Source organism: Camponotus vicinus, unplaced genomic scaffold (genome assembly GCF_025532165.1).
Source record: "Camponotus vicinus isolate PSW18456_S1 unplaced genomic scaffold, iyCamVici1.0 SCAF_1, whole genome shotgun sequence".
Taxonomy (NCBI): domain Eukaryota; kingdom Metazoa; phylum Arthropoda; class Insecta; order Hymenoptera; family Formicidae; genus Camponotus; species Camponotus vicinus.
Window position 1 is genome coordinate 30,452,566 of NW_028141945.1, and position 27,935 is coordinate 30,480,500.

General features: G+C 32.9%; 3 protein-coding genes across 17 annotated transcripts in view; 1 reads left to right on the top strand and 2 right to left on the bottom strand.

Moving 5' to 3' along the window:
* Endoa (SH3 domain containing GRB2 like, endophilin-A) overlaps positions 1 to 18,054 on the bottom strand; it is a 33,667-nt gene extending 15,613 nt beyond the window's left edge. For 10 of the 11 annotated variants that reach the window (XR_014434926.1, XM_083077838.1, XM_083077808.1 and 7 more), the window contains exons 1-2: positions 17,879 to 18,054; positions 6,281 to 6,374 (exon numbers count right to left, since the gene is read on the bottom strand). Coding sequence is in view for 10 of the 11 variants with exons in the window: in XM_083077838.1 (XP_082933964.1) it covers positions 6,281 to 6,325 (45 nt within the window). In the remaining variant the exon portion in view is untranslated. Of the gene's footprint in view, positions 1 to 6,280; positions 6,375 to 9,513; positions 9,764 to 17,878 lie in introns of those variants that run through there. The other variant, XM_083077787.1, reaches the window with a different exon arrangement.
* On the bottom strand, positions 10,105 to 25,591 carry Impbeta11 (importin beta11). 5 transcript variants are annotated; one of them, XM_083109725.1, is made up of 19 exons: positions 24,444 to 24,607; positions 23,810 to 23,941; positions 23,478 to 23,578; positions 23,273 to 23,386; positions 22,790 to 23,196; positions 22,404 to 22,667; positions 22,139 to 22,294; positions 21,962 to 22,002; positions 21,637 to 21,819; positions 21,454 to 21,565; positions 21,149 to 21,369; positions 20,899 to 21,063; positions 20,636 to 20,828; positions 20,313 to 20,550; positions 20,135 to 20,231; positions 19,803 to 20,062; positions 19,358 to 19,499; positions 19,129 to 19,281; positions 10,105 to 10,218 (listed from the first exon to the last, which is right to left on the bottom strand). In XM_083109725.1, the coding sequence occupies exons 2-18, from the start codon at positions 23,930 to 23,932 to the stop codon at positions 19,177 to 19,179; spliced, it is 2,922 nt and encodes a 973-aa protein (XP_082965851.1). In that variant the 5' UTR covers positions 23,933 to 23,941; positions 24,444 to 24,607; the 3' UTR covers positions 10,105 to 10,218; positions 19,129 to 19,176. The 5 variants fall into 5 exon arrangements, with proteins under 5 accessions (XP_082965851.1, XP_082965844.1, XP_082965840.1 ...); XM_083109718.1 differs by lacking the exon at positions 10,105 to 10,218 and adding an exon at positions 18,381 to 18,709; XM_083109714.1 differs by lacking the exon at positions 10,105 to 10,218 and adding an exon at positions 25,314 to 25,591 and having other exon boundaries at positions 19,011 to 19,281; positions 24,444 to 24,494.
* Positions 25,592 to 25,844: 253 nt separating this feature from the next.
* Positions 25,845 to 27,919, top strand: Rps6 (ribosomal protein S6). The gene is made up of 5 exons (XM_083077857.1): positions 25,845 to 25,945; positions 26,316 to 26,520; positions 26,750 to 26,895; positions 27,303 to 27,503; positions 27,675 to 27,919. Exons 1-5 carry the CDS (start codon positions 25,940 to 25,942, stop codon positions 27,867 to 27,869), a joined length of 753 nt encoding a protein of 250 aa, XP_082933983.1. The 5' UTR covers positions 25,845 to 25,939; the 3' UTR covers positions 27,870 to 27,919.
* Positions 27,920 to 27,935: the final 16 nt, after the last annotated feature.

Here is a 27,935-nt window from a genome sequence, read left to right on the forward strand (position 1 = left end):
TTGCGAACATAATTTGATTTCGTTCGTATAAATTCGGATACTTATTTCGATGAGCATTATCAGAACTTGCGATAATCGGCAAAATGTTTGCGGTATTGCATTTTGTTCTATTAAACAAAAAATCGACTCTCTCGACAATGAACGAATATAATTTCGTAATGTCATACAATTTATTTTCGCTATACGCGATTCATCACATACAAGAAGAGGGGAGAAAACTATTATAGATAGTATTTTACGTGGTTAATCGCGCTAAGCAGGAGCTTCGCGAACGGAATAGCTCACAAAAGACGGAAACAGAGAGGGAAAAAGACCATGACCCATATTTAACGATGACCCATTTGCAAAGGTGCGTACAAGGACGTAGCCGTCATCCTAGAGTAAATTTGACCCACATCGAGACGTTTGCAATGTCGCACGTTTTACGTCTCACGCTTCCGGCGATTTAGATCGACCTTACAATGTCAGCATAATAAAAATGAAAATTACAAAATGTACGGAAATCAGATAAAAGTTAATATGTATTTCATACATGAGACATGACATGTAAAAAGAAAACCTATATGATAGCCTGTAATATTATATTCCCAGGTTAGATTAATTAATTAAATTCTCTCTAAAAATAAATTTCTCTTTCTCTCTCTTTCTTTCAATCTTTATTAAAAAGAAATTTATAAAAATATATACTCCATGATTATACATTAATATCATAAAAAGAATGTAAATAATAAACACAAGAAAATGATTTATATAAATTACTTAACTCTTTGTTTTGTTCCGGAGAAGTAAAGAAATCAAGCTAGAAGATTTTAAAATTTAATTAATTGCAAATTACTATCCGTACCTTCTATTAAACGACCCTTATTCAATTACTATAAATATATGTCGATTATATAAAATATAATTGGAAAAATGTCGCGCATGTCACTGGAATTCGAAAGCAATGGTATTTCTAGTCGATTTATAATTCTTGCAGCGAATGGAATTCGATCGGTTTGAATAAAAGCTTGAATTTTAACACCGGGAGTAAAATTACAACGTGTATCGTGAAGCTTTTGACACACATTCGGACTCGCGCGTCGCTCTTTCGGCTTTAAACGACCTTTAAAGAAAAGTATCCACATCACGGATTCGATACGATTATCGATCTAAATAAGGATTAATTACTCCGCTCAACGCGCGGGCACAATTCGCGCTGAAACGTAACCTTTGAACTCGAATTACAATACACAGCCACCGATGGAATACTAAAATAGTTTTAATCGGCGTCAAATTCCGCAGGGGTATGCGTTCGCTCCCGCGATATCAAGTTAAGATTGAAATTCACAAATTGGTACATCCACGCAAATTGTATACGTGGTATAAAAAAATAGTAAATCTGATCTTCTAAAGAAACGAGAGAACAATATTTGAAATTAATAAAAATATTATTAAATGTCTATTAAACGAGAAAAAAATATTTATACAATAAAACTGCAGTATTTATTCTGTGGAAATTTTATATTATTTTAAACGGGAATTTTGTATTATTTCATCTGTCTATTTATGTCTTAAAATATGTATAACAGTATCAATAAATAATTTATAAAAGTATCATATCAAAATGGTTACGCGATCTCTTATTATATTTTTGATTATCTTATTTTATGATATACTTGTTATTTTACGATTACACAATTCTTTCTATATATATATGTAATAATATAACGTTTGCAATTTCAATTAAAAAATATTTTTCCGTAAAATTATATTTTTTGATCAATGTCAAATTCATATTTGTTTATATGTGCACTTGTTACAAGCATTTCTTATTACTAATATAATCATTCGATTAAAATCGAACATGCATAAGCCTTGTTTCTATCAAGAACTGAGAAAGATGTTCCGTTAAGTGTATCCTCGTGTGTACACACAGAGAATCGAATTAAATTTCAGGGAGACACAAGGACGCGTATTTTCGAAGCTTCGCACGCGATCGATCCGCCTCTAATATCATCAGCAAGTTCACGACATCGAGAAAGCACCAGCGTCGTAAAAATATCCGTTCGCCATCGATATCGATAATGACGAACGGAACATCCGCGATATTGCGAGGTTCGACCTGGCAGCATAACATGTGGCATCGGCTACGATGCATTTATTGTTAGAACTCCACATCCGACCATACATTTAAACACACGTATACATACACACACCCACACACGTATACATATACACACCCACACATGTGTGTAGGTGTATATATCGTGGCAAATATAATTAGGCTGCGGAAAATGAAGTAGTTACGTGCGTATATTTGCGTGCGTGTGCGTTCGATTCCGAGTTTCCCAACACGCTCGATGAGATAGACACGCAATTTTCACTGAGACGCAATACATTACATAGAGACGTTATTTACGTGTGCACTAATGGTGAACTATCTCTTTGTGCGAGGATACATATTACAACGATAGCCGGAAATAAATCGCTCTTATAAATCGTAGTAAGCCACGCATCAGAACCGTGCTTATAGATTGTCAGAAAATTTGTAAATACTAGAATATAAATATAATCACGATTAAAGTGTGTTTACAAAGTGTTAGAAAATTTTTAAATACTAGAATATAAATATTTAAACATAATTACGATTAAAATATATTGTTCCCCTTAATTATTGATTTCGTATGTCCATAATTCTTTTGTATTTTTTTTTTGAAGAGTTAAATAAAATATAAAAATTATGAAATTTATATTACTATATTAAAGTAAAGCTGTATTAATCAAAGTTTTGATTATTTTAACGTAAAATGTTGATTACATTTAAATTTACTGGGTAAAATAAATTTCTAAATTAATATGCATGCTTAAACTATTATTATAATTTAATGCATATATTAATTAACAACGACAAAGAAATAATTACAAAATATAATTTATAATATAAACTAATAAATATTTTACAAAACTATCAAATTAATGTCATATAATATAAAATGGCAAATGAAAAATAATTTCCATGCAATAAGACTTCATGAATATTCATTTAACTTTTCATTGGAAAGAAATCTTAATTATTGCACATTATAAAGCGTAATGCGGAATTTTTCATAAAGTCGCTGTGCAAGAATATTTCGAGTGTGAATGTTTTCGCACGTTGACACGGCGTTTCTCGCTCGCTATAAGGATCCCGAGCGCAATTAGGGAAGCAAAGGTCAGGAGCTACGGGCTACCATCATCGCGCATCGTCGAGGATTTCGGTGGAGCATGCATTGTGCGGTCCCCGAGAAGTTACCCCGAGACCGCGCGCGATCGATAGTTTAAAATTGCTCGTTACACAATCGCCGCAAGCTCCCGCGCGCAATAATTCGCATTGTTTGACACGCCGTCCGTTGCTCGCTCGCTCGATCGAACCTTTGCGACTCGAGCGATGAGCGCCGAGCGGCTTTGCATTTGGCATTTGCAGCGAGCTGCAGCATGGTGTAATTAAGGCCAGGATAACATCCCGCCAACGCGCCAAGTCGCCGACAGGACGTGTACTCTTATTGCGAATTGTATTAAGAACTCGGACTTTGTAGATTTTTCCCATAGCAGAGTAAAAAAATTATTTCTCTATTCTACTTCTGTATTATTGAAATATGAAATGTCTCAAGAATGATATATTTTTAAGAACTTTTCTAAAGAAATGTGCTTCTCTTTTCAAGAAAGAATACAATAGTATCCGTTTATATCTTATCTATATGTATATCTTCTATGTATATATATGAATCAGAAAAATAGATATAATATATAAATATATAATAAATATAGAGTATAAATAAAAAATTAATTAATTGAAAAATAATATAATTCTTACGTTTGCATTAAGTTATTTCTTAAATCATGTAATACTAGTGTAATAAGAAATCAGAATGAAAACATGTATATCAATAATTACTATCAGCATATCATCTTAACGAAAAAAAAAAAAATCTGCGCGTTTTAATGCAAATACTTGATCTGTAATTATGAGTAGCGCATATGGAAATACGTAATTGCAGCAATTTGCAGTATAATATGCGTCAGAATTGTCATATATGCAAGATTTCACGACACGTAAGCGTTTGTTTAATGCGAAACAAAATCTCACGTCAGTATTAACATTTCGTCATCAAGTTTTCCATTCAATATTTAAAGGATATATGTGATATATATGTTGAATGAGATACGTATTTATCATGTTGCACAGATTTTCATTATGCCGAAGATAAATATTAATATTTACGAAATTAATGAAAAGATATTAAAAGTTAAAAATCAAGCGAGTATAATAAGAGAGTATGTGTTGTGTAATTATAAAATATTATTCTATAACCAGCAGATTTTCTCTGATAAATTATTTTTAAATAAAAATCGTGCGATAATCCCTATACTATATACATGAAACAAGATTGTAATATATACAGATGAAAAATCTGAAAAGTATAAAAAAATCTCGATGGAAGTAGAAATAGTATTCAAATATTAGTTTAAATAGATAAATAAAATTCTGATTTTATATATTTATATTTTACATAGAATACGAATTATTTATTAAATTTACATGTTTATAATATTAATAATATCTTTGTTTTTACAAAATCAAATAAATCAAGTAGAAAATAGAATTCCTTAATTTTTGCACAAAATGGTATTTTTGCAGACAATTTAAATATTAGCTTAAATAAATATAATTAAATTAATATAATATTTGCCTACTATTTACCTTTTTAATATATAATAGGCAAATATATATTATTTTATCCTATCTAAATTAATATTTAAATTGTGTGCAATTTTTGCTATGATCTAAATGTGATTCTTCATACTTTTCAGAATTTTAAAAATCGTATTTACCACAATTTCATTTCATTAATGTGAAGTACTATTGCCGATATCTTTTGAGCATGTTTCTCTCAATTAACAATTAGCCGTTAATTAGTCACGGTTGTTGCAACTAAACCTCAGTATTAAGAGCGGTAGCAACCATGTCCCTCCGCTCGTCATTCCAAGATTAAACTGGTAGGATGATAATACTGCAGCTGTGTGCGGCTGATACGAAAATTCTACACGTGGCATGTTGGTCCAAATGATAATTGACATTGACAAACTGTCAGAGAAAGAGAACTTAGCTTTCATCTGAATAATGGATGCTCGATGGAATGGAATTATAAAAATTTTTTAAAATATGCATTACAGTTTCCGCATTTGAACACAAAATAGACAATATATCATCATCTATTGAGAAGAATATTCCTTTGTATTATCGCGTAAAATAGTTTTACGATGTATTACGGTATTTCTCGGAGATTCTCGCGTATTTTATACGTTCCACAGTCTCTTAGATTTTGTCGGATCCTGGCATCTTGGAGAAATCGCGGAATTTCTCGATAATAAAAATTCTCGTGCGTATATCGGGAATCTTGGCAATGCCAGGAGGATATTGATTTCGCGACACGGAGATGATAATTAACCCGCATCTAATGCTGTTTCGCTTGTTTTCGCAATTGCATTAAACATTCTGATGGCCTCGGAGAATCTAACCGCATCACACCGAAACATCGTGAGTTTCCCGGCGACGCGTAATCATATTAAGACGCCACGCATTCGTGCGGGAACGAAATGACTGATGACCGCGAAAGTTCGCGGCATCAGGTCGCCGCTAAATTAAGTAGCAATGCCGGTAATTGGCGTAATGTAGCCCAACCTACGAGAATACGTATCACCTTAATGTGGACAATTAAACTTTCAAACGATGTTTCGCGTGGCGTATCGCGCACATCGAATCGCTGGCGATGACTCCTTTCCTTTAATGTTCCTAAGAACTAAATCAATAACGTATAGACGCGCGTAAGGCATCTCGTGATTTAATTATAGCAATTAAATCGCAAAGGAAGACTCGAATCTCAATCGCGCGGATTTTTGTGCTCAGAATTTTTCGATAAAAAGAAGTAATCTAGACATTTAAGCGGAATAATTCCACCAATTGATATTGAGTATTTCTAATTTCTTATTATTTTTAATATACAAAATAATATTTTGTATAATTTTTAATATTTTTAATATTCTTTTAAATAATATTTTTAATAATATTTTTTTAATATTAAACATGATGTAAATAAAATTATTGAGTCTCAGGTATCTTATCCACTTCTCAATCGTGCAAACAAACTATTGTATGTGGAAATTGTATTAATTATTATCATATTAATGATCTTTTAATGCGCACACACGAGGCTTCATCGCCAAGTTTCCGTGAAGTAAGACGGTAAAGAGAGGTACTTACCTGATTCGCCTTGTTGATCTGCTTCTTGAGCCCGGCGAACGCCATGGTGCTGTCGTGTCGTTGCTTCCTTGAATCACGCGCAAATTGTCTCTGACTGTAACAGAAACGGAAACGGTGACTGTCAACAGGGCTGGAAAGTAAACTCGAGGGAAAAACGACTCGCGGAGAGAGCAAACGCGTCGGAAAATAGGACGAAAGAAGAGCGAATTTATGATCGCGCCGGCTGTTGGCCACTCGCCAACGGCAAACGGGATGATTTTCAATGCTATCGATCGTATGTGTACTGCCGTGTATATTTTCCAGCATCGTGACTCGTCGCTGATGTAATACCGGGTGGCGTCGTATCGCTTCGCATGTGGCTCGCGGATACTGGTGCCGTGTCGCAGGCTCCTCGCGTGTACCACGGTGATCTCACACGCGTGAAAACGCAATCGTGCCGACCCGACCTCTTAACAGGCTCTAATGAGAACAAATAATGTGTGCTTTTAACGACACACGGCGTACATCGACAGGCGACGTGCTCTTTGCGCGACTTTAAAAGTATATCGACATGAGAAATATTGAGACATTTAACACGAGAAGAGAGATTTTATGAGTAACATTGCCAAGTATATTATATGTATATACATATAAAATTTAACTGGTTCTCTCCTCTTTTAACGAGGGCAAAGGATTAATGCGTTATAGATTTATAAAGCTCAACTATTCATTGAGATTTTCTCTATTATTCTACAAACCGATCGATGAGTTTATTGTAAAAAAACATGTAACATAAATATTTTTATATGAATAACTGCAGTTATTTTCCATAAAAACCCGAGATGTTATAATATAATAAAGAAGCATACATATTTTAAAAATTTTTTAACAATTGTATAAATCCATGAAATGTTTTAAAAATGAAACAAAAGCAGGATTTGTCGATCTATATTTTGTGCTGTCGCAGCAAACATTGTTGATTACTATGTTAAAAACAAAAAAATGTCATAAAGATATTAATTTTATTTGCTAAAAATAATTCTACTGAATTTGCAGAAAAAAGATATGTACATATATGCATATAACATTGTTTCCCTGCAGCGTAAAAATTTTTGCCAACAAAGAGAATTTGGAATATTCTGCTTCAGCAGCAAATTAAATTGGCTTCAGCAGTAAATTGATATTTTTTAAACAAACTTACTCTCACGCAAAGAAAACTCTTTCAAACAACAAGTTCTACTGTATAATATCAAACAATTCGTTACAATAGCGAAGTTTTGCATCAAATATGCAATACGGTTTTGCCACGATAACAAAAATCTGACTTCCCGTTAATAGCGAATTATTGCAGTTTCTCAATAAAGGTAATATTGCACATCATTGAATTCGCATGGAGATGTACTGAGTATGGTACAAAAGTTCTATTCACAAAATCTGCAAATGATGAATCTGTGAGAGCAAACTTGCTCCATTAACAGCGAGTGACATTTCTCACTGACGGTTGCCTCGTGCGTGAATTTCATGAATCGAGATAAATGTTTAATGGAGGAGTTTTAGCAAAACAAGCGTACGATATCTCTGAGTGACAAGTCCACAACAAATTTCAATAAAGCCAACGCTACGCTGCTCGCATTTGTCACGCCGAATGCGTCCAATATATTATGTCGAGCTAAAACAATCTGACATAATGAACATCAATTTTTTAAAAATATCTAAAGCTACAAAGAAGCAAATTGGAATAGATTTATAACACATATATGACAATTAATTATAAACAATGATAATAATATAAAAAATAAAATTGATAAAGTGAATTGATTCACGAAAGTAGCAATGCGATGCTTTCATAAATTTCGGATAAGTTGGTGCAAATTTCAAGAATAAATTTCAAGCACATGTCAAAAGCATTCTAAGCAAGCGCGAAAAACCTACAATTGATGCGAGCAATCGACAAGTTCGTTAAGGTCGCGGGAATTAAACACGATTAATTAATTGATTAGATAAAATTCACCGAAGAAAGTCAAGTCGAAGAATTCCGCGAATTACATCTTGCACTCGGAAAATCGTACAAAATCACCGATCGATATTCCTTCTTTACATGAATTTTAAAATCGAAGTATTTGTTGACGAATCGGCTGCGAAATTTGCAAACAAGCGCTCTTATTAATGAATTGCCGCTTGCATGACGGAGGTTCTTAAGTCTAAAGTTACAGCATACATCGTCAAAATCCTCTTAGTGACGAACCGCGCTAATTAATGCAATGTCCTTATTAATGAATCTTATTAATGGGATTAGAGGCTAGGCGTAATGATCGCGGGCGTTCCATTAAAAGTAGGAGCGTTCGATTGACCCGACCGATCCGAAAGTAGATGAAGCGAAAGGAGACAAAAGGGAGATTCGGAAAGTGGGCAAAAGGACGGTAAGATGGAGGATCGTTCTGACACAGTTCGGCAACAGGATTGTCACAATTTTCTAATAGTAACGATTGAGCTAGCAATGCACTGGTTGCATCGTTGAGCATTAAATAATTGCGTTAAATAACTCGAACTCTATAGTTAAATTCTATCAAATGGCAGCATAATAGTAAAAAAGATGGCAATATAGGATAATTATATATATTATTGAATAGTATTATAATTATTAATACAAAAGATACTAACAGAATAAAAAATTTTGTCCATTAAAATAGCGAATTTTAGATATGGATGTTAAAGAAAAAATTAAATGTGTGAAGTTGTGAAAATATAAGAAATTATAATAGAATACGAGTACAACGTAAAAGCCTATAACATGATAACTAATAAAGTATAAAGTATAAAGAAAGATAATGCAAGTAGGTGGCACTAGAATACAGAGACATTCCCTATGATATAGAAAACTATAATACAGTATATGTTACATCAAAAGTAGAAATAGAATATATAGGGACAGACTAAATCAGCATAGATGAAGACGATCGCATTAGTAGGATTCACAGCCGACTGATGATAGTTAAAAGAACTTTTATCGTCGTTCAAGTCCGCTTATACTCGCGTCTCGGTACGATCTATAATCCGCGAACGAGACGACACATCCGTTCCGGACAGCTATAGATAACGTCACACGCTGTACACGAATGAGGGAAGGGACAATCCTCGCCGGAAGAGAAGAATCCAATGAACGCGACAGCGGGCAAGATAACGCGGCAGCGCGCAAATTGTTACACGATGCGGCGAGGGTGACGCGAAAATGACAAGGACACTTGTCTTCTCACCTTTGCTCGCGAGCGTTCGGCCCTTCGGCGAATCGGATGCACCCCTAAGTGCACCCCTAAATAACCCGCCGTGGAGGACGACGGTGAGCGGACGGATGTGCGTGCGGTGAGGAACGTGAGGGGTATCCGCGTGGGCCAACGAGCACCGAGCGAGAGCACCACCGGACTACTCTCGTACGTAATCGGTCCCTCGCACACTGCGAAGTCTCCTGCTAGGGGGTAGTTTTGCTGCTGGTCGATCGATACGCGACCACGGCTCGGACTCCCCGTCTCTCTCCCTCTCGTGTCGATTTCCCCTCCCGTTCCTCGTTTCGGTACCCTTTCCTCCCCTTTCTCACTCTCCCTCGCAATAGCCGCCTTTTCTGCCAGGGGCGGATTCAAGGGGAGGACTGCGCGGGCTGCTCGAATCTTTTCGAAAATACTCGTAAAATACTTTTCATGGGAGATTCGAGATATTAATATACTTGGTTGGATAATAGGTGAAATATCAAAATTTCTTAACAATGATAATAATTATCTCTCTTTTTGATTTGATGAAATTTTGTATCTTTACATCGCACACGCGGTTCTCCCGTTGATAATTTTCAAGATCCACCGCTGTCTGCTCTTTCTCTCCAGTGCCCTCTCTCTCTCCTCTTTCCACGTGCGCCGCAACCCCCGACTTTATTCGCGTACTTTTGCTTCCTCCACACTTATACCGGGTGTCTGCAACGGTTATAAGTTATTACGATATATAATTCATTTCGAGAATATACGCGCACGCGCAGCATACACGTAGGATGAACAATATCCTGTCACCCCTTAGAATAAAACTACACTTAAATTCTCATTCTCATCAACGCAATTCACTCTCGCAATTGAATCATTAGATAGCATAATATATATAAAATCATAAATAAAGATAAAAATATAATATCCAATATTATACATTTAATAATATGTAATATCCGATATTTCTGTTTTATAGCAATTAAAAAATTTCCATGAAAAGAAATATATCTAGTAGCACAGATGTTAACTAATTTTTATTTGTAATATATTGAATTGAAAGAAAGAATATATATAACCTATATATATATAAATTGATAAAATTATCACTTTCACATTGAGTACTTACATCACGTTTTAAATGATAAAAAGTTGATGAAAACATATTTATTTATTTTTTTTGTATTTTCTATATAATTTTAAATTAATAGGAAAAATATGAGTCTATATTGATTGTATGTGTATGTGTGTGTACATTAAAACACTTCAATATATTTTTCCAATTTATTACTAAAATAAAATCCTATTACCTGTTACATTTTATATGAAATATATTAAAGCCTGCATTTAATACCTAAATTCTTGCCTATCGTAACTGTTAAGATGTCTAGAATTTTCCACGAGACATATCTCTCTATCAGAATTGTCCGCAATTCTCTATTCTATAAATAGAATAACGTCCCTGATATTTCTCGAATACCTTTTTGAGAGAGTCATCGACCTACACGTACATTGTCCTGTAAGAAAGTTTCTCTCATTCTTTCTATGATTGGATAAAAATTACAAGAAACAAGTCTTTTAAAGAAACGAGATCGGTAATAAAAGCAAGTAAGCAGGCAACACGGAATGTATATGTGTGTATGCGAATCGATTTTACGACTTATTAATATCGTCCTGTTTTAAAAGGATCTCTCTGCGCATACATGTGCGTGTCACGATAGTGGTGGTCGTCTCAACGATGTATCGATTATGAATATAATCAGTACCACTCTCATAACCGTTGTTCAGCTCTCGCAATACGATTTGTCATGAGCTCTTGATTTGACAAGCTCTCTCTATCTCTCTTTCTCTCTTTGCCAATTATTCACCTTGAGTTTTCCAGACCGACGGAGTAGCCGTTCATTTAAGTCGTGAGATATATCTTTTCACGGTATAATTTTTTTCAATTTAAGGCAAACCTGAGACTCCTCTGTGAACTGTCGCCTCTACTATTGCTTAATTTCCCAAGAGACGCTTAATTAGCGTTAAAAAGAGATGAGAAACGAATAAAATGTTCTTTTTATATAATTGTGTCTTTTGCAAAATATCCATAAATTAAATCGGCAATAATTTTTTTTAAATAAAAAATCAATTACAGTTATATAAAATAGATTAAAAACCAAATGCTTTTAACTTTTGAAAAAAGTATAACAATTTTTAATTTTTAACAATACAATTCTTTATGCAATTTTTTTATAAATTTATTATATATTTATATTCGACAATCAATAAAAATTTTTAATAAGATCGAAAGATGCGATATATGACTGTGCTGTACTACATTAAAGTTTATCATAATTCGCATCTTAATAAGCAGTTTTGCTTACTCATTGTATTTTTGTATCATAATCATAAAAATTTTTAAAATAAAATAAAAATTATATAACTAAAAATTAATAAGGTAAAACGTATAATTATATGCCGAATATATAATTATAAATATATATAAATAGATGACGATTATAATTTTTTGTATCGTGTATTTTGCCGATAACTTGAGGGGGATTTCTATTTATATAGTAAATAAAATTATTGAAATACATGTTGTTTTAACAAGTATCAGACGAATTATAAATAAATTATCAGATAAAGAATAAAAGACGAATTATCAGATAAAAATACGAAAAAATAAATTTCTCTTATTTGTAATTTGATATAGACGCAATAAATGCGATTTTAAAGAAAAACAGTTTAAACCTTTGTGGAAGTTTAAAAAGCAACACGTGTATCACACGAGAGCAAAAGTTTTTCCACCCACCTTAGTAACCTTACGTTCCGTAACAGCCATGCACTCTCTGCAAATATATCATGCGAAACCCGGGAATAATTAAAAATTATTAGCGCGAGTGTGTATAACGCATCCGATGATTAAATTATTTCATTCCAACACTATTCTCCTACGAACAATTAAACTCACTAGGGAAACAAATGTATTTAATTCTGATAAGCTTCAAATACGTTCTAAAGATGCATCGTGCATTAACTTTATTAATATACGGAAAAAGTAACAATAATATTTATACGTAAAAAAATGTAATTCATGTAGTAACTCTACAAAAAAATAAACGTCCGTAATATCATCTGCAATTTTATGTAATTTTGTTTATGTGTGTGACATAATTCCCTCACATATATTATTAATATAAATACTGTTTAATCCTTTTATTTAAATTTCTTATAAATATACACTCAACATTTGCATTTTATTAATTTTATAATGACTAAATTTATTATAATAAATAGAAATATAATTTTTTAATAAACATAATTTTGCATATAGGGAAATATGTGTATCACACACATTTCCAACTACTTTGTGAAGCTCATTAAGTCAAGAACAGAGTTTCCGACTCTAGTTTCCGTGTCTCATATAAATCAGTGAAATGGAATTTTCCTCGAGACGCCGGGCTGATTTGTGCGGGATGCGAAACTTTCTACAAATTTGCGAAACTTGACGCGACGGGTTGCTAAGAAACCCAAAGAATACATATACGACGTCTGGGTCATGGTGTCGCTATCATTTGATAAGTTCCCTGCCTTCCGTCCACCATATCGAAGTCCAACGCATCCGTCCTACAAATCACCCCCGCTGTAATGTAAAATCTTTCTAAAAATACGCGACGCGCGCCAGCAGGAGGCCACGCGACTCGTATCCTTTGTCGCGTTATATTGATAACATTATCATTATAGTTTTGCAAATGACAGTCTTATTATATTTTATAGAGATTATGAAGAGATAAATTTAAAAATATTGTCTAGATTTTTAATCTGAAATATATTGACATTTTCCCCAAAAATTTGTTTTCAGAAAAAGTGTTATTTAAAATTTTTGTATCAATTATTTGAGTCAGCTTGTTTATTATATTTTAATATGAACACTTTGAGAAAGAGAAATTCTCTTTTTTATATATCTTATATTTCTTTTGAGAAATACATAGCAAAATTTCTTATAAAATTGATATCTTATTGTTGCACGTTTTTGACATTTTATTAAGCCACGAGTTTCTTAAATGCATTATTTATAATTAATTTCATGATAGATAATTTATTTATCAATATTATTAATTTATAATATTAATAAGAAATAATTTATTTATAGGTATTATATTTTAAAGAAAAGATTTTCTCAGGCTATCTTTAAAGAAAGAAAAAAATAAGAAAATAAATAGATTCTGACCAATTTATCTCGAGCAATAAAATAAAACGTATAAAATATAATTAAAGGAAGATAAAGTATATAGTGACATAATACTGCAATGTAATATAATAACTGTAATGATATAATAATACATTCTGAAAAAATGAAATAAAGTTCTCTACGAGTATCATATAGATATTATTGCAATATAAATATGATTTTACGAAGAATGAATAATTTTCTTTAATATTTCGCTCAACAATCATAAAATAATATATGCTTTATAAATTTATATAATTTATATGCTTTTAATTGTTTAGTTCATATCATATGTAGTAATATACGTTATCTTGAGTTAACTTATATCAAGAATCTGATCTTATCAATAGCGGAAATTTCGCACATTACATAAATATTGCACAAGTGGATCTATTACAAGCAATTACGAAAATTCCGCGGTGCTACAACGATTTTCTAGTAGCCGCTAAATTATTAGAATTGCAAAATGGACAGCAACAAATACGCTAATCTTACCGGTGATAAGACACTGTCGTCATTTCCGTTAAAAAAAGGAATCGATTTCCGTTAAAAAAAAGATATTGCAATTGAATAATCGCTGTGCCGGCGCGCAGCCAATAAATTAAAATAAATTAATACTGATGTTTATTAGGTTTCTTATATACCTAATTAAGAATTTAAAGTTTAATCATATATATCAGAGAATTAATAAATAATAAATAATTTATATATAATAAAATTATGAATAATTTTTATGGATCCAATCACCAAATTAAAATAATATTAATTATTACATATAATACACATATGACATATACATATATACATATTACATATAATATTATAATACTGTACATAAATTACAATATATATAATATTTATTGTATTGAAAGATGATTGAGAAATAAAATACATCAAATTTTCACAAATGTCATAACAAACTTTCCATTTCATTCTGTAGTTATAATATTGATGAAAATTCAAAGCTGCGCGATTAATATATCCCGTATTGATTTAATGTCAAGATTAATTATTACGATAACGCAAAGAATTTACCTTATTTGTCACGTCGATATTTCTATCGCCATTATTACTTTATTGAAAGTAAACCACCGTGGAAAATATTTTGTAACTATATTTTGTACTATTGTAAATTGTAAATTATTAAAGTATTGTAAATTATTAAAGTATAACTCTTGTAATATTGTATTATATATTAAATATTACATATATGTATTATAATATATGTATTATATAAAACTCAAATCGCTATAATGTTTTAAACAACACTGTCAATATGGCTACACTTGACAGTACAATTTAAATGTCATGATGCGTTAAATTAATATGTAAGAGATCGAAAACATTTACAATTTGCATTTTGCATAATGCTTATTTTTAGTAGCGATTCTAATGATCACGCAATGTAATCACGATGAAATCATTTCTTATAATTGATATCGATAACTTTTTGTGATATCGTAATTATCGCGCAAAATTCAACAACAAAGTTTTCTCTCTCCATCATTTTATCATATCTGCAAAAGAACTGTTTCATAACAATTTCAATGCACTTCAAATTTATACAAATGCTAGCTAAATCGTCACAAATGACGCACGACAGTTTTTGAGTGTAGTTTTGTTCGAGATATATTATTAAATTTTTGCGGCATACATAAATTACCGTTTTATATTCATAATTTTCATACATAAATTACCGTTTCATATTCATAATTTTCACGAAAACTCTGAAAAGGTGCAACTTTAAAGTACAGAACCTTTTCAATAAAAATTTAAAAAGAATTTTATACGGAAATAAACATAAATTATTAGCGAAGTGTAGTAAAATCGAGTTACGTTAGATTCTGTCCGCCTACATTGAATCCGATGTACTGAAATATTAATTAATACCGAAATTTCATCATGTCAAATTATATACATATTAGATATGGATTGTAATCCAATCATATATCGTTCAAATAAGTAGCTGATTTTATATTATTTTATATCTACTCGTTTTATTGACTCGTTTTATTTTATTAACGGATTATTGATGAAAGTCAGCTTTATACGAGAATAAAAATAAAAAGTAAAATAAAAAGTTTGATAAATTATACGATGAAAAATTCACGTTTCACATAAATTTTTAAAATGATGCAATATATATACTTTCAAGTTGAGTAATCCAGAAATTTATGTGATTCTTTTAAATGTATATAAACTGCATATATTTTTTTATACTTTCAGTATACATTTTCAATATACATTTAGATTATTACTGCAAAAAATCATTATTTTCCTTCTTGAATTATCATTGTCTTATCTCTTATATTGCTAAATAATTGTTAATATTGCGTTGCTCGTTAACAATTAATATTTATTGCGCCTTCTTTACAAAAATTATATTTTAATAAATGAAAAAAATAAAAAAAGTATAAAGAATTTTTAAATCTACTTTGGTTTTCTCTTTACAGAAAAATCAATAATTAATAATTTTACAGAGTTGGATTATCTTATCTCTCTTAATCCACCTATTCTTTACTTAAAAAAATCACAATTTTTTTTTCTATTCTTAATTCATTTAAATCTTTTATTATTCAAAACCAATCGCAGTCGAATTTATATATACGCTTAAAGATAAATTGAACAATCATACAACTAGTAGAATATTGCATTAATTAAAAAATATTCGAAATTATATTATTATTCATTTAAAAAAAAATTTAAAATTTATTATTTGAGAAATAATATTATTTTATTATTATTTGATAACGTATGTTTTTTTTATATCAAATTGATGGACACAAAACGTGTTTAAAAACCCATTTTTGAATTTTGTGACCGGAAACGTGCAGCGATCGCGGCCGAACAACTCGACGACGAGTGTGACACGCGGTAAAAGTCGGAGGTCAAAACGAATGGATGACGATAAAAAGAAGCGCCGGAGATCGCGAATGCGGGAGAGCGTTTTTCTGCCACGCTCGCCAGCATTAATATTCGTTTGCATTCGCGAATCGTCTTGCGATTAATATTAAATTATTTGTCATTAAGCTTCAATTTTTTTAGCGATGCGCGGAGGTCGATACGTTCCAATTCGATGCATATCGAAGACGAGGCATGCTGACAGAATGCGAAACTCATCCGAAACGAAAATCAGCAAATATTAAATGGACATCTCCGATTTAACGATGGTCGCATCGATAGCAATTAAAGTTAATTGCGGTTAAGTGGGCCAATTCTACCGATGTTGGAACATGACTAAATTGTCGTATTTCCTTGCCTATAGTACACATATATAATATATTCTATAATTATTTATATTACAATACATATAAATATATATATAATATAATTATTTACAGAATATATTATGGATTATATTTGTCCAGAATTTTAAAATATCTGCTGCAAATTAATTATGAAATGTAGAAGTTTGTTAATAAAAATTAGATATTACTATATGAAATCAGAAATGTTATATATAATAAAAAAGATTTCATTTCATTATTAATAAATTTTAATTTAATCTCTCTATGTCAATATATGAACGCAAGATTCTAAGAAAGGATGCTGAAAAATTAATTCAAATAATATGGAGAATCAATCTACTTAATTAAAATCGAGCTTATATGTCTTCGTCTATATATTATAGACAGAAGTATATAATCTAGAAAAGAGAGAGCAATAATCATCAAAGCCGGATTTCCTAAACGTGAATAGAATGGAAATCGTGCGCGCGGGTAGATCTAAGTCACCGAGCAAGAAGATCAATGGGTTCTTTTTTTCCCGGAATAGGAACAAATTACAATATACACATTACGATCAGTCACGTGATACGCCCACTCACGCTTACTCACGATCATTCAAAAATCCGCCGGGCTGTCTCGCGGCGACCGACAGGCGCGAAAATATCACTCGACGAGGTTGGCACGACAATCGTGGGACAAGGCGATCAACAAAGCGTCGTTATCGCCGATTCCGTGTCTTTGACGATGACAGATATCTTTGATCGTGACAGCCAGTCGCGCGAATCGATCGAACGCCGGGCAACGTATACATAATCGGAGCGAAGCGGGGTTACAGGAATTACGCGCCTGATAACGCATTCGTGCTTGAGGTATGCGAGACGAATGGGAGCGATTTCAATGCGCGATACGGGAATACAATCAATTTCACACTCACCGCAAGGAGGATTGTCTTCGCTGGATGAAGACAACACGCCAGCACACCGTAATCCGGAGAGATTCGGGTCCAACACACTCGACTAACCCCCTGCCAAGATTTGACACGGGCCACACGGACGACAGCTGTTCGCGGTTTCACGCACGGCCAACAGACAGCGCCAACGTCAGGCGGCGTCGTCGCGACGAATGAGTCATGTTGCGACGCGAACGGGAGGGGGAGAATAAAGCCGCGTTCAGACGAGTGGGAACATCGATATCAAATAATCTCGATATATCGACACGCTCCTAAATGTTTCGATAAGAATTGATATAAGAAATTTAGATTTCATATTATCTGTGTGCAATCAGTAATTTTTATTGGAGCACGCATAATAAAAAATATATTAAGATATGTTTTGTATGTTTCATGCTGAGATATTTTGTTACAGTTTTTTTAATCCTTTTTATTATATCGATGTACTCATTAATCTTTTATATCGATAGAAATTGCACATATATAATAAAACTAATTAACATTTTATTTTTATTTTTCTAATCTTATTTTTACACTTAGAAATGGATAAGATTCTTGGATGCTCGTACTTGAAAACAGTAGTGTATCCAATATATATATATTTGTATGTATGACATTGTCATACATATAAAAGCATTACACTATACATATATTCGCGTAAGATATCTGAATGTAAAAAAATAAACACGTCAGAAGTCTAGAAATAGTTTTTAAAGATGATAAAATATCACAGTTGCAAATATCATCAATGCAACATGAGATCATTGAATGAAGTAGTCATATATTAATCCAATGTTGCGTGATAATATAAATATTCTGTAATAAATTAGAATAATTTAATTTGCATTAATAATTTAGTTGTGCATTAATATTTTTAACTGTGCTAATATCAATCTAATATATTTATTGTAACAATCTCTTAAAAATTGTTATAGAAAATAACATCTTTCTCTCCTAATTCGATGTGAAACTTTCTATAGATTATCAATAATATAATCAAATGGTGCATGTATGTGTATATAATGATATTTAATTCAATAGTCAAAGATAGATTAATCATATTTGAATATTTAAAAGCAAAATTAGGGGAGAAAGGAATCTTCCAATAGCACGAAAAGAGAGAGAGTAGGATCTTTTATTATCAACATTATTAATACAATGAAACAGATGATAATATCATACAATAAAATAGTGCCGTTTCACAAAAGAGCGCTGTAAAGCTTCTTTTCTCATACCTTATATAGTCGAAGTCCTCTGTATTGCGTTTTGATCTTGCGCCTTCCTCATAGCGATATGTAGTCCTTGAGTTGTTCGTCAATCTCGGAATTAAGAGTGAGCATCAATTGATCAAATTGATTATCCCCAACTATACTTCGCAGCATGATCAACTAATAATTTCAAATAAATCTTAAATCTATAAGTTAAATATCCAAAAACGTAAAAAAATTAAGAAGGGATTTTCACCTGACTTTGAAGCGTATCTTTCAAGGATATACTGTGCACAGGATCGCTGAAGGCGAGTCTCTTTTGTCGTTGAGCGTGCTCGGTTTCATAATCCACGTCCTCGTATTGCGATGGACTGGGCTGATCAGTAATCATCAAAGAACTAAAATAATTTTCATTTCATTAATTGCATGTTTTGATACATCTATTTTCTTTCTATAAAAACTTTATACAATCAATTGAAGTAATTGCGATAAATGTTACATCTTTTTCAATAGCATAACAAAATAAAATTGCTTTAAATGATTACAAGAAATAAAATAATATTAATTTTTCAATAAAAAAATAAAATTATTATGTGAGTTGCCAATTATAAGTCATTGGAAATGATTGAGGTCTTACATTATGAATCGCTCTTACTTCGATTGCTATCTGCGTATTAAAAAAAAAGCATCTCAAATCTTACTCGACAGGATAGCCCATATCGTCAAACTTCGTGATGTCATTAAGTGTCTCGACAATGTTCGATATTATGTACGGAAAATATTCTAAAACTGTGGGCGGACTGTTTGCTCCAAGGAGGAAGCAGAGGGCAAGGGCTAGTAATTTCCGCCTTTCAGTCTGCGATACTAATGGCATTCCATTGATCCACCTATATATCATCTTTCCGAGCACAATATCTTCTCTCATTTCAGTACCTAAATTTTGCGCGAGATCGCTAATCACCTGAAAAAACAATTTTTATCTTTGAAAAAATACGTCCACGTGGAAATCGCAACTGAAAAGAATTTTTCTTACTTGTACAAAAATATCACGAGAACCTAATAAAACTCTCGCAACGATAGATAGATTCATAGTCATAACCATTGGATACTCTTCGCCATTGTAGACGCTCCTGTGAAAATATGATATTCTAAGTTTCTATGCGGCACAAATCTCTAAAAAAAGGAAAAAAATAAATAAATAATCTACTTACTCGAATATCTTTAATAAAATGGGTTTGATCAGTTCTGCACCCTGTTGAGGGGAAGCTCTGAGACAAATCTCGAATAATCTCAGTGCCATCACTCTGCCATCCGCTCGTAAATCGCTCAGAAGTGCTTTTAGTGTTTCGATGACTACTGAACCTCTGTAAGTGAAGAAATCTTGCGGGTTCAACAATACATAAGCTTGAATTATGTACAAACATAAACGCAGGTTCTCCGTAGATTGATCTAAAAATATAAGCAAAAAGACTGTTATCATTTCACATGGAGAACTATTAACAGAACTGTTAACAACTTTAAATACATTGCTAACCCAATAATGCCGGCATATTTCTGAAGAGATCCATTATAGCTGGTGTCGGAGCAGGTGCATTTTCTAACAACGCAAACCACAATTCCAATCCATCTTCTAATAAATAAACATGTCCCTCTTGGTTGACGTCGCAACTCAAAGCTACAACTCCTACCACCAATGGCTCCAGAATAACGCTCTCAGAACCTAAAGCCTATAAATGCATAACAGCATTAAAAAATAATCAGTAGCATCAATCTTTTGAAAGTAGATTGCATACTTACCTTCTCCAAATGTATCAGAGTCGACACTATAGCGCACCGTAGCATATTATATACTTCGGATTGTTGCCAAAGTTCAGGTAGATACGAACTGAGCGCACCGACATGAGGCTTAATTCCACTGCCAACACGTTCGATAATAAACGATAGTACATATAGTACGTGCATCTAAAAGATAAAAAAATTCATAAGAAATAATACAAAGATATATCGTAAAGATATAAAAAAAAATAAATGCAAACTCTTTGTATACCTTTGTATCACACTCATTTACTTCCTTAAGAAGCGCAAACAATAACGAAAATACTGGCTCTAAGAAGTGAGAAAATTCCTCTGAATTGAACTGAAAATCATCAATTGCCTGTTTCAAAGCGTTACTTGCTGCTAAACGAACTCCCAGGTCTTCTTCAGGATTCAATGCTTCTATCATAACCTTGTACAACTCTGGTCTCAATTCCGTGCTCAATTTAATATCTGCAAGACATGTGAAATTTCACAAAATATAAGTAATAAATAATTGCTTAAAGCGTATCTTTTTCTAACAAAATATCAACGTACTCGTCCATTGACCGATTAACCAACACACACGTCTCCTGATAATTCTATAATTATTACTTCGAACTTTTAATTCCTCTTTCAGAGTCGTCGAAAACCACTGATCAAAATTTACCTGTTACATAAAAAACATTTATTAAATCAATTAAATATTTATAAAAGATATTTTGATAATATTTTCTTTACCTCGTCGTACAAATCGAAAGCAGCCAAACCAACCGCGCAGTAAACTGCGTCTTTTACTAAAATCGCATGTAAATTGTTAGGATCGACAGGTTGATGATGTTGTCGCATCAGATCAACCAGAACCGAGACGAGAACGTCTCTAAATTGATGGAAGATTGCCAAGAATAAGGACTCTGTACAAGGCTGCAACACAATATACATTCCCATGATTAATCACGACATATATTTATACAATAATTAAGAATTTTGTATAATTTATATAATAAATATATGTTATATATAATAATTATATATAATAATTTTTGCAATATTTTTAATCACTCACCCTCAAACTATATTTCCATGACTCTCCACCATCATCAACAGCTGAAAAAAGTAGTATTTCCCATATTTTGTTTTATATATATAAATATATAATATTTTGCTTTTTCTTTATAATTTTATTTGGAATACATGAGTAAAAATGTATCGTTATATTTACTGAATATAAAGCTATGCTTACCAAAACTTTCTGGATGAGTATCCCACATTTCAAGATCTGCAGGTGTCAAAAGGAAGTAATGCGTGACAAGTCTAGAGCAAATTTCTGTTAATATTTCTGGTGTGAAAAATTCTTGCTTCAATTGGTATGCCCTCAATACCAATGGATCTTTCGTCTCTATTTCCCATAAAACAAACGTTCAATAGTTGTTAATATATAGATAATATCAATATAAATAACACACATATAAGATAAATAACAAACATGTAAAAATAAGCTTATATACCTTCGCTAACTTTAGCTGGTCTATAATATGTCGATAATAAAATATTTTTCGTTAAATTCAGACATTGAATGATAAATTTTTCAAATGTTAATGCCTGACCGGCTTCCGTAAAGCAGTAAAAAACGGAAAACTCTAAGGAAGTCGGTATGAGTTCCACGTAGCAAAATGGGTGCATTTCTAACACTCCTATTAAAACTTTGGTCAAATGTATTATAAATTTGTCGCACATATTCATCTGTATGCCTCTAGAAGCTAACGTTTTTCCTAAAACAAGCAAGAAAAAAATATACTATTTTCATATTAGACATCAAACACACTCACATTTCTATAAACAAAAATAAAATAAACATATAGTTCTCTTAAATAATACTGAGGAAGGTACTAACGGCACTCCAGACAAGTCCTTGCACGCTCAAAAACAACTTTTAAAAACAACATGGCATCTTGAGATTCAGATGGCTTTGAAAAACCATTTACAATCAGCTGCCTAAGTATTCTTAACAGTAGGAGTGCCTTCTCTAAGGCTTCTTGTATCTGACTGACATCAGCCCCGTTTGACGCCATAATCAGAAAGGATTCAGTATAGGTATTCCATAAGTTTAAAATAAAATTGAACATAGTTGCAGTCAATTCTCGGAAGAGCCTCTGACCATCAGCCAAGCGTTTAGACGCTAAAGCCTTAACAACATGATGCAGTGTTAACAATGCTTGACGTTGCGCCAAAGAGTTTTCTCGCCTTATAATTTCCAACAATGTTGGTATTAGTGTACTCCATTCCCTAGGACAATCAAACCTACATGCAAAGTAAAGAAACACATTAACACATTAATTATTTCAATACAATACATTATATCACATGTGTTATATACCTTGCTATCTTAGCAATAAGAACTGCTAATTGTACAGCTAATGGGTTTACAGGTTCTTCAAAATTACTTAGCAAATGCTGTCGTAAAAATTCCTTCTCATTGTCTTCAATTGCGCTGAAATAATATGGTATATATTATAAAGTATAATAAATAATAAAAATATCTCAATATATGATGCTTCTTTTTTTGACACAGAATCCCTTACTTTGGCGCATTTTTCCTCCAGTATCTTTCAACTCCAATCTTTAGATATACGATAGCCATCCACCTAACTTCAACAGCCAAGGAATGATTTGAAAGAACATTCTGAAAACAATTTTGTACAATCACTTGTATCTTTAGATACTCATATATGTGTGTGTAATATCAAAAAACATATTTGTAATATTGTAAGGCAATTTTGAATAAAAGTAATTTGATATATAAATATATCATTTTTTTTGTTATCCCATGCAATGTTCCATAAATCCATTACATGCATGGAAGACATTATTATACTTGTAATAAATTATTATTTGTTACACAATAAAAACTTACATATAAGGCTATATAAAATCCTTGTTGCGTCTCCCATTGTTTCAATGTTTGCTCTGCAGATTTCAGGACATTGGGGTCTTGGCTGACCGCCTGTCGTAAAACTTCTATAACTGCAGCATCCATGTCTTCTTACTAAACACATGTGTCAACACACTTATCAATCTTGATATAACAACATAAAATCCTTATTCTATTAATATTCCTCTCTTGTCATTATCTTTTATTATAGCAGCATCATCACAATATTACATAATTGCAACGTGCTGCATTATTTTTCCAATGAAAAAGCAAAGGTCTAACGTAGCTCGCCGAGAAATATTCCATCGGAATCCAAAGAACATGTGCTCATCGAATGAATCGTTCGTCGCAAATTTTACGTCGACGATGCGAAGAATACACGTCGCACGAAATATACGTCGTACACTTGATTACACGAGATCGAATCGCGCGTGTCTCATTACATCATTTCTCGTCGAATTAACGATTAACGTCGTCATCGTCGTCCTTGTTCCCGGTAACGGGATGCCCTCTAACCTGTACGATGCAGGCATACGGGAAAGGTACGACGGCGAAGCGACGTGTACGAGGGAAAAAAAAGAGCAGAAAACTTAAGGAAAAAAAAAAGAGACATTACCTGTCTCGCAATCGATGCCGCAGACTCATTCCGTGTGCTCCATTTGTCGTTCTGCGAGAGAAAGAGAGAGTATATTTACGTAGTAAATCGATACATAACGAAAATCCTCCGGCGCGATCCCTCTATCGTTCACCGGAGTGTCTCACGCACACACGCACGGATTCACACGTACATACGCGCCGCGCGCACACACATGTAAACGCGCGACACCCTCGGAAGCGCAACGCTCCTTCTTCCGGTTTCCACCGTCCCGATGCGTCGCTCTCTCTCCCTCTTTTCCGTTCTCTCTCTCCTCTCCCCTCGACGCGCGCGACAACGATAGTGACAGTTGAGCCGCCTTCTTACATCACGCGCGTGGCGAGATAAAGCGCAAACTTCGCGCCGGCGAAATCGCTCGAGGAGCCGGCGATCCTCCGCCAATCATCTTCCCTTACATCGATGAGGGTATATAAATACCCCGTATAATAAAACTAAATTAACGCTAAAATAACGCTATAATTAATTCCCCGAGCGATTTTCTCGCGACTTCTTGGGAGTCTATATTTTTAATAATTACTTGTTATTTTATCACAACTCGCAAACTTTATCCGGACAGTCTGCTTTTTCCTTATCTTTATTTTATCATCGAATAATTCTGATATGCTATAGACAGGAATGCAAAATTAAGTGATAGATGCGTGAGATTATTTACGCGATGCGATTAACTTAATTACGTTTCGGGAAAATTATAAATCGATTAGAAATTATGCTCAAATTTGGAGAGGATATTAAAAAGTAGTGAAATAAATAATGAAATAACCTATGAAATGTTTATGTTTTGCCGATGTTTTGACACGTTACACTAAAAATTTCGAGAATAAAAGAACGTACCTTTCGACAATATTACGCTTCAAAATATCGCGCAATCTTTATTAAAAATATTGTGCAACATATAAGACGCAGATTAGCTCGGACAATGGTTAGATCCTAACGTGCCTTCAACTGTAAATTTCGTTCATATATAATGGTTTTTTCAAGAGCACATTTTTGCCGATACTTTAAATTCAATTCAATTCACTTTTCTAACTTGCATAAAACGTAAAATTCGACTTTCATTCACGATAGTTGCTTTCAGAAAATTGAATAATAGACTTTCGAATGACAGCTCTGATTGGTTATATATATACATAAACATTAATCATAAACAATTGCTAGATCCGAATCAAATCATGCAAACAAGACTGTGGTCGAGAAACGCTAGAGATGCTTGGAGGCGTTTGATTGACCAATCAGGATAAAAGAATAGAGATTTCTGTATCCTGATTGGTCGTTGCCTTGAATTTCCTCGACCAATCAGAATAAGTAAACTTGTCTCTTGTTCGATTTGGCCGATTTCATAAGTCCCTATATCTCTAATATTAGTTGGCGACAGTGGATATTCAGCGAGATATCCGTACGAAGCTTCAACCGTATCCTTTCTCGTTCATGGCTCGTGGCATGGTTTGAACACCGTTACAATGAAGGTGAGAATCCGCGAATATTTCAGGAATCTCGCGTCCATCGCGTAAAATCTACATTTTTTCCGATGTACTGAAGTATTGCGGATGCTACGGTGTTTGCATATTAATTAAAATTACACTTGTATACACGTAGTGTTGATTACAAATGACTGCTGCATCAAACGATGTCGAGTAAAACGTGCATCGTTTTATTTTACATTGATTCATGATGATAATATGTCTCTCTTGTCACAACATAACTTGTAATAATAAAATTAATATGTTATTTTTTTACTGATGTAGGTTTTTCGTAATAAATATTGTCCTAACCTCAATTCAAAAGTCGGTGTATTGTGTACATCTTACTAATTATTTATCCATTCGATTGTTATAGCTGAACGTATCGTATCCCGCGACAGGATGTCAAAAGCTATTCGAAATCTCGGACGAGCACAAGCTCAGAATTTTCTACGAGAAACGCATGGGCGCTGAAGTTGAAGCCGATGCGTTGGGAGATGAATGGAAGGGCTATGTAGTCCGCATCTCCGGTGGTAACGACAAGCAAGGTTTCCCCATGAAACAGGGTGTCCTGACAAATGGTAGGTTGTTAATTTGTTTTATATATGTATAATACACATGTATTTTCCAAAATATCGTAGTAATCCGTTACTTCTTAAAAAAGCAATAGAATTTTGGTTTATATTTAAATTATTGCCCCCTTGATAGAAACCTTGACATCACATTTAGCTTTTTTTAAAGCTGTAATTAATTTTAATTTTATGTATTTATATTTTAATTAATACAATATGATATACTATTTACTTAAAGGTCGTGTACGTTTACTGCTATCGAAGGGACATTCCTGCTACAGACCCAGACGTGATGGTGAACGCAAGCGTAAATCCGTTCGCGGTTGCATTGTAGATTCCAATTTATCTGTATTAGCTCTTGTCATTGTAAGGAAGGGAAAACAGGTATAAACTATTAGCTGCATATATTTTCTCTTTTATTGTTGAACACTAGTAACCCATGCTGTTCAGGGTGTATTTAAGATAATATTCAATTTTCTTGAAATACTATCGTACGCATGGAAGATAAAATTCGTTTTTTGATTTGGGAAATTGCTGCTTTATTTTATGCTTTTTCTCAGTGTACGAACGAAACACTATCTGATTATTATTATTATTACTAATTTAGTTCAAATAGAACAAATAATAACAAAAACAGAATAAAAATTAATATTACATGGTTCTAAATTTTAGAAGAAATAATTTAAAGTCACAAAGTCTCTTCAATTTAGATTTAATTCATACTAATATAGGTTTGATAATTATTAAGGTTTAATGAATTTAACGATTTAATACCATGACATGAACCGTAGGAAATCCCAGGATTGACGGACATGAACGTACCGCGTCGTCTGGGACCAAAGAGAGCGAGCAAAATTCGCAAACTCTTTAATCTTTCGAAGAAGGATGATGTACGACAATTTGTAGTAAAACGACCAGTACAAAAAGAAGGGAAGAAGGAGCGATTTAAGGCGCCGAAGATTCAGCGTTTGATCACTCCAATCGTTCTACAGGTATATAATTTTTCCTAAACAAATTTACAGGGATACATTCAATAAATACATATATAAATACATATATTTCGATATATGTAGCAAAGAAATAGTGAGATTAAAATTAAATCAATCAAACTAGTTGCTAACTTAATAAAAAATAAAATAAAATGTCTTACTGAATATTTACAGAGAAAGAGACATAGATTGGCATTGAAGAAGAAGCGTTGCCTGGCCCGCAAGGAACAGGCGGCGGAGTACGCGAAACTGCTGGCGCAGAGACAGAAGGAGGCGAAGAATAGACGTCAAGAAGAACTCAAGCGAAGGCGTAGCGCCTCTATGCGCGATTCCAAATCTTCAAGCCAATCGGCACCCACACAACAGTGAATCGATTGAATCTTAAAATGTTTACAAATCAATAAAAAAAGTCTGAAATACTTATAGCGATCTTTC